The sequence below is a fragment of the Penaeus vannamei genome, chromosome 5 (genome assembly GCF_042767895.1).
Source record: "Penaeus vannamei isolate JL-2024 chromosome 5, ASM4276789v1, whole genome shotgun sequence".
NCBI lineage: Eukaryota > Metazoa > Arthropoda > Malacostraca > Decapoda > Penaeidae > Penaeus > Penaeus vannamei.
This window is the reverse complement of record NC_091553.1, coordinates 48,199,174-48,206,673: the sequence shown is the minus strand read 5'-3', so window position 1 is coordinate 48,206,673 and position 7,500 is coordinate 48,199,174. Positions and strand designations below refer to the sequence as shown.

The 7,500-nt window shown below is 41.2% G+C and overlaps 1 protein-coding gene across 2 annotated transcripts in view; it reads left to right on the top strand.

The window, feature by feature from the left end:
- Window positions 1-7,083, top strand: part of LOC113802360 (regulator of telomere elongation helicase 1 homolog) — a 14,266-nt gene extending 7,183 nt beyond the window's left edge. For both annotated transcript variants that reach the window (XM_027352922.2, XM_027352923.2), the window contains exons 10-20: window positions 214-357; window positions 1,170-1,303; window positions 1,581-1,671; window positions 2,266-2,381; window positions 2,926-3,088; window positions 3,237-3,356; window positions 3,703-3,837; window positions 4,445-4,687; window positions 5,056-5,727; window positions 5,969-6,113; window positions 6,407-7,083. In XM_027352922.2, the coding sequence (XP_027208723.2) occupies window positions 214-357; window positions 1,170-1,303; window positions 1,581-1,671; window positions 2,266-2,381; window positions 2,926-3,088; window positions 3,237-3,356; window positions 3,703-3,837; window positions 4,445-4,687; window positions 5,056-5,727; window positions 5,969-6,113; window positions 6,407-6,480 (2,037 nt within the window). In that variant the 3' untranslated portion in view covers window positions 6,481-7,083. The remainder of the gene's footprint in view (window positions 1-213; window positions 358-1,169; window positions 1,304-1,580; window positions 1,672-2,265; window positions 2,382-2,925; window positions 3,089-3,236; window positions 3,357-3,702; window positions 3,838-4,444; window positions 4,688-5,055; window positions 5,728-5,968; window positions 6,114-6,406) is intronic.
- Window positions 7,084-7,500: the final 417 nt, after the last annotated feature.

The window sequence follows — 7,500 nt, the reverse complement described above, 5'->3', positions numbered from 1 at the left end:
GTTTTCAAAGAAAGAGTAATTGAAGGCACTTAAAAGATAAGAAGGGGCAGTTGCTCCCCCCAGTCGTGGCTTGAAAATTTTACGAAGCCGACAGGCATAGACGCTTGAAGCAAGAAGTTGAAATGGGACATTGACAAGAATCTGAAGGCCACGGTTGTCTAAAGAGTTCATGGAGGTTATGCATGTCCTTATCTCCCTCTTTCTCCGTTACAGGTGCAGTATCTGACGACAAACAGCGCCTCCCCATTCCAGCGAAAGGGAGCAGGCCTGCAGAAGTTTTCCGAGTTGATCAAGGTTGTATTCAGCAAAGACAACTTCTCTCTCCAGCACATGGAATATGTGAAACATTGCTACAAGGTACGAATGTTATTGCAATATTATATACAGTGTTATTATTGTACTTTGTAATATGGTACCTTTTTTTTTTTTGTGATGCTTTGACTAGATGTACTTTGTAGGGTGTGACTGTGTGTATTATTAGCATCTAACTGGAAATTGTGTGATTCTTTTATGAGTGGAGTTTCCTACTTCCAGTATGGTGCCTGCCTGTTATTTTCTGTGGTTACAGGCATGTGTTTTCATATTTCGTAATTTTGATTGATGCAGATCATGTTAACTGTATATTCAGTCTTCAGTATTAACTCAGTGGCACTGGATACATGTGCTGTCCGCTATAGTTTTGCTTTGCGAATTTTGTTTATACACAGATGGCTCCACAAGCGCTAAATCACCAGGCAGTCGGTTACTTCGACCTTTGACATTATTTTTCTTATTACTATTAATACTGCTATTATTATTATAATGTTGATACTTTCACCAAAAATTTAAGGAGTAGAATAAACAAGTGAGAATAGTATATAATTGACTTATTGGTAATTTAGCACTTGTGTGTAAATGTAGTTAATAAGTTAAAATCACAGTGGATATAACATGCATCTTCTTGGAATCAGAGTTTTGATGGTTGACTGGAAATTAAAAATTAAATCTTTTTGCATTTATGATCATCCTCAGTAGATGGCCAGATCTGCCATGTCATCTTACACAGATCTTTGGTATAGTACATAGGTATATATTAATAATTGTTTTTAAATATGGTGTAAAGTAGAGAGATTTTTGTCAATATTAGCATCACTTTGGCGGGATCCACACTCATCTGTTGTTGTCTCCAGGTCCACGTGAGCATCGAGGAGAACAAGAAGAAGGGTGGCGCTCGTCAAGATGGCTGGGGAGCCGTCAAGACCACCAACGTTAGCAATAAAGTTGGCCGAGTCATTTCATATTGGTGCTTCAATCCCGGTTTTGGGTTAGTTATCTTTATTTGTGTTGTCTTTATTCCTTTGTTTTTGTACTTCCTTGTGCTTGTTTTTTTGGTGCCTTCCTTACTTCTCGTTTCTTTCTCGCCTCTTTTCTTTTCTTCTCTTTCTGTTCTTTTTCCATGATCTTTTGTCTTCATTGTGTCCCTTTCATTAAAGATATAAATATGTGATTCGGATTATCTAATTTTTCATGGAGGAAAACTTTTTCATAATGCATTTTTAAGATGTCTTACACACATTCTTTTGTTCCTTCCCTCCTGACAGTATGAAGGACCTGTCCGAACAAGGCATTAAATGCATCCTCCTCACCAGTGGAACTCTGTGTCCGCTCGAGTCTTTCACCTCAGAACTGCAGGTATGGTATGTGTGTGTTCTTCTTCTACTCCTTTTTTTCCTTTTTTTTTTGTCTTCATCATTGTCTTCTTTTTCCTCCTCTTCTTCCTTTTCCTCTTCCTTCCTTCCTTCCTTCCTCCTCCTTCCTTCCTTCCTTCCTTCCTTCCTTCCTTCCTTCCTTCCTTCCTTCCTTCCTTCCTTCCTTCCTTCCTTCCTTCCTTCCTTCCTTCCTTCCTTCCTCCCTCCCTCCCTCCCTCCCTCCCTCCCTCCCTCCCTCCCTCCTCCTCCTCCTCCTCCTCCTCCTCCTCCTCCTCCTCCTCCTCCTCCTCCTCCTCCTTCTCCTTCTCCTCCCTCTCCTTCTCCCTCTCCCTCTCCCTCTCCCTCTCCCTCTCCCTCTCTCTCTCCCTCTCCCTCTCCCTCTCCCTCTCCCTCTCCCTCTCCCTCTCCCTCTCCCTCTCCCTCTCCCTCTCCCTCATCCCTCCCTCTCCCTCTCCCTCTCCCTCTCCCTCTCCCTCTCCCTCTCCCTCCCATAACTCTCTCTGCCTCTTCCTCCCCCTCCTATTTTGCCTTCTATTTTTGCGTTGCATGAAACCTCTGAACACTTGTCCCTTTACAGGTTTCGTTTCCGATCCAGCTCGAGAACCCACACATCATCCAGCGTCACCAGGTGTGGGTGGGCACAATCTGCAATGGGCCAGATGGCTTCAACCTCAATTCATCCTATCAGAACAGGTGCAGACATTTTTGATTGCTATTTACTTATTTGTATTTATGATTTTCTTTTTTTATTTAATTTTTTTTTTTTAGTATCTGTGTTTTTATAGGGGCATTGTATTGCAATCTGATGCAGTTTTAATGGATTGACACTTAAAAGAGTCGCTTTTATTGACTCATTGAATCCACACAAAAAGTGAACTTTATTTTTGGGGTTTATGGATAAAAATTTACAGTATGAAAATTTGAATACAGTTATTTTGTAGAATTTTGAAACTTGGTACAGTTTGGCTTGCATCCTCATTCAAGGGTGGAATGTATATATCATGTGTGTTGTTGTTCTACCTTATTATTGTATCAGAAAAGTATATGACAGTGAGGCTGATATATAAAAGGCGTGATGAATGACAACCATAATCACACAGTACTTTTCGTTGTTGTAGTGTGAGAGTCAGACCATGTAACGTCACCTTGCTATGGAGGCTCTACAATGATACAAAAATTATTTCAGCATAAATGTCTGATCTTTATAACATGTGTATTCTTGTCATTGTTGTCTCAGGAGTGACCCACGCTACATCAGCTCGTTGGGCCAGACAATCCTGAACTTCTCCCGCATCGTGCCTGATGGCTTGCTTATCTTCTTCCCCTCCTACCCCATTATGCGGAGCTGTCGGGACGAGTGGCAGAATTCAGGCATCTGGGGTAGGATTTCGGCCACGAAGGTGAGGGCTTGGCTGCAATTTGGAGGCTGCGTTTTCAGACCATTTACAACCATGCTGTCTTATAGAAAAAATGGTGGTTCGGTCTCCCGCTACAAGGATGAGATTCCTAACAGCAATGTCCTTTTTTTTTTGTCCTTTTCGTCCTCAGCCGATCTTTGTGGAACCCCAGACAAAGGACGAGTTCCACAACGCCATGACAGAGTACTACCAGAAGATCAACGACCCGGCGCTAAAGGGGGCGTGCTTCATGGCGGTCTGCAGAGGCAAGGTGAGGCAAGGGGGGAAGAGGGGAAGGAAGGAAAGAAGGGAAGTGCAAGAGGAAGAAGGAGAGAAGAAAGGAAGGAAGGAAATAAAAAGGAAAGAAGGAAGGAAAGGAATGAGGGAGGGAGAAGAGAAGAATTGAAGGAGAGATGAGGTAGGGAAGGAAGAAAGAAGGCAGGGAGAGGAGGGAGGGAGAGAGGGAGAATACAAGGCATTGAGAGAAGGAAGGAAGACAAAGAGAGGGGATGAACAGGAGGATAGGAGAGGGAATGATAAAAAGAAAAAGTAAGAAAACAAAAATGAACAGAAAAAAATAACCAATGTACACACGTTTTTCTTTAATTTCACAACAGGTTTCGGAGGGTCTGGACTTCGCCAACCGCAATGGCCGGGCAGTTATCATCACAGGCCTCCCGTACCCCCCCTTCAAGGACCCTCGAGTGATGCTCAAGCAGAAATACCTCGAAGAAACCAGACTCAAGAATAAGGTACGGAAAGCGAGATTTATGTTTATTTTTCATTTATCATTATTACTCTTTTTAATCTATATGTATTTTTTTTATTAGGTTAGCAATATGAAAAGGATGAATGGTATCAAAAATGGTTAGAAAAATTGCAAAAACGTTAAAAACTCCAAATGAAACTATTGCGCATATATGCTTAATTCATTATTAACTATCAAAGATGACTTACTGCAATTATTTTTGTTAGGTTCGACCAATAGTCAAAGGCAGAAGACAACAAAAATGATTTTATAATGATTTTTTCCCCCCATTAATGTTTTAGAGGTTTTCGAATATCTTATTTTTCCGTCTTGTTGGGATACATTATGCAGCACCGTCATAATCTGATTTGTGTAGTACACGGGGCAAAAGGTGTCATATGTCGTAACTGCTAAATATTCTGTTCCTATATTTTCACAGTTTTAAGTCTTTTTTTTCCCATAATGAACACACGCAAACTGATTTATCCCATCTTTGAGGGGTTGTCGTTTGTTTACACTTTGAAATCATTGCGGTAATGATATAGAATTATATATATCAAGAGCAACGTAAAGCACACTACAACCCCGTGGAACTTGCTCTTCAATTGTAGGTGGGTTTGACGGGGCAGGAGTGGTACAAACTGGAGGCGTCGCGTGCTGTGAACCAGGCGATTGGGCGTGTGATCAGGCACAAGGATGACTATGGTGCCATCATCCTGTGTGACAATCGCTTCGCTGCCCCAAATTTCCGCACGCAGCTGTCCGCGTGGGTGCGCCCCTTCATGAACTCGTACAGTACGTTTGGGCCTGCGCTCAGAGACATCATACAATTCTTCAAAAATGCTCAGGTCCTGGTGAGTTGTGGGTGGGGAGGGGAGGGGAGGGGGGGTTGCAGCTCTTTGAGTTTGTTGATGTTTGTTTTTTAAGTACTATCTTGTTTTAAGGTTGTTCTTTTCTTGTCTTTGTTTCTTTTTTTTAATTTGCTGTTTATTTTTCTGGTCCAGAGGCTTGTGCTTTTTTTTCTTTTTTTAATAATAATTATTCTTATTATAGCCTTGCATTCCCATTTATCAGTTTGTTCTTATTTAACATTTTTTTACATTTTAGATATTGTTATTAGCCATTTTATGTATATAAACTGCCAGTACAGACAAATTCGAATTGCTTTTGATACCTTTCTCTAAGCCTGAGCTTGAATCCTTCCAACGCCCTCTCTCACCAGCTGCCCCAGCCTGAGGAGAAGAGTGGGAAGCCATCAATCAGTGCAGCGTATGAAGAGCCCCCAGCAGCAGTGGGTGCAGCGCCGGTTCATGCACACGCACTGCAGGCAGCCCCTGCTCGTCTCGTTGTCTCAGATGCCACCCGCCAGAAGATAGGACAGGCCCTTGCAGAGAAGGAGGACTATAACAACATGTGGTCGAACATGAATTATAAAAAGACTGACGGAGCAAGCGAGAAGAGGGAAGGGGGTGATAAATCGCTGTTCTCAGCCCTGGAGAAGAAGACGTCAGTGGTGGACTTCAACTCGCTGCAGAGCACATCACAGGTGAGCTGCAAGTATGATACCCTGCAGGTGGGCAACAAGAAGAGGAAGATCAAGATTGTGTCAAAGGGTGAGAAGGACTTGGCAGACTTCCTGAAGGGCCCCGGACCAAGCCAGGCATCACAGGGCGTGACTGCAGAGGGTACGAGTTGCTCCCCCGAGATGTTCTCCTCCCCAGGCAACTCGCAGGAGCTCATCAGCGGAGCACAGAAGAGCACAACAAAGGCATCTTCGTCAGGCGTTTTGGGGTCTGGGAAGGTCTCCACGTCGGCAGCAGTGGCAGCCATTTCGTCCGGAAAGGAGAACGGGGAGACCAAGAAACTCGGATCCATTGCCGACTACATTAAAGATGTGAGTTGCTTACAGAGCTAGATCATTTTTACGCAAATACAATGTATAGATAAGTAAAGGTACATATGTATAAGGATATTGAATTGTTTTGTGAATTCTTGTCAATTATATGTGTAACTAAAGAGTTGAAAAGCTTCTTAGGGCAACATTCTTATTTTTGTGATATGAACCAATGAGATTTTGATATTGAAGACATTTAGGTATTGAATGTACCTGCACTCAGTCTCTCTCTTTCCCGAAGGTGAAATCCCAGCTGAACAAGGAACAGTATGGGCTCTTTTCATCGGCCGTTAAGAACTATCAGAAGAGCAAGGACTATGATACTGTGGTGGGCACTCTCGCCTCGCTCTTTTCTCAGGATGTCGAGCATCACAGACTCTTCAGAAGTGAGTTATAGGCTTGGTTGATTTTATTGTCAATCTTAATTTTGTTGGTATACTATATTTGTTTCAGTAATGTTTATGATCATATTTTACATTATGATGTGTTAATGTAATCACATTTTGAGATAATTATTGGGTAACTAACCTATTAGAGTTGCATACAGTTTTTTTCTTTCCATTTGCTGTTTTCCCATTTTTATAAAATGAAGGAAGTACAAGGAAGTATGAGTAAATTATAATGTTGAAATTTTAGCCAAACTCAAATGTAATGCTGTGCAATCTGTTCTCCATTCTAGAATTCGAGCAGTTCCTGAGCAAGGACCACAGACTTGCATTCAGACAGTCGTGCGAGGAGATGCTGGAGAGATAGTCCATGCGACCCGTCTAGTCTTTCTACCCTCTTTTCTTCTTCACTTTACGTAGCTGTGATGTTTGCGTTCTTCCTTGCAAGTGAAGCATTGGTAAACGCATAAAAAGAAATTGGAAAATTTAAGAACGGAACCAGTGGAATTTTTTTTATGTCACATGAAGATAAAGGCTTTATGTCCGTACATATGGCTGAAAGTGAAAATAAACATGAGAGTATGACGTGTGTACATATGTAATTACTGAAAGAGGATAAGTGTGATATTGTTTTTTACTTACAAGTTTCCTATCTTAATATTTATGGTCATGTGTACAGTATGTCTAAACCTGTATAGTATGTATGCGTAAATACAAAGCACGAATGAAAAGCAAGTAGAAAGATGTTATTCAGATGTTATCGAAAATGATTCTTTTTTTAGATTTTTGTCTATTTTTATACTGCTGTGTGATTTATTTAGTGTTTGAACTGATAAGAAAAGTATTTATTTTATATTTAAGAGTAAGTAAGATGTATTCATTAATATGATAGAAGGTGCAAATAATTTGCATCACGAAAATGTGTAATTTTAGTTGCATTTTATTTTTTGTGTATATTAAATTTTTTTGACAGAAAGCCATTTTAAATCACACTTTTTTTTAGGTACAAAACCATATTTTTTTATTCAAAGCACACTGTAAGAGTAAAATATTGAATTAGTGTGTAAATATATGCAGTATACAGAAAGTCTGCCATTATCTATTATCTGTCTATTATCCCCAAAGATTTGTGACTTAAAAGAGGATGAGAGAGAGGAGGGACAGGGAAAGGGAGAGGGAGAGAAAGAAGGAGAAGGAAAGGAAGAGTAAGGTTGAAGGAGAGGAAGAGGAGAAGAGAATGAGTGGGAGAGAAAGAAGGAGCAGGAAAAGGAGAGGGAGAGGAAGAAGGAGGAGGAGAGGAAGAGCGAGGGAGAAGGAGAGGGAGAAGAGAAGGACAATGATAGGTAGAGGAAGAAGAAGGAGAGCAAGATAGCAGGAAAGGGAGAGT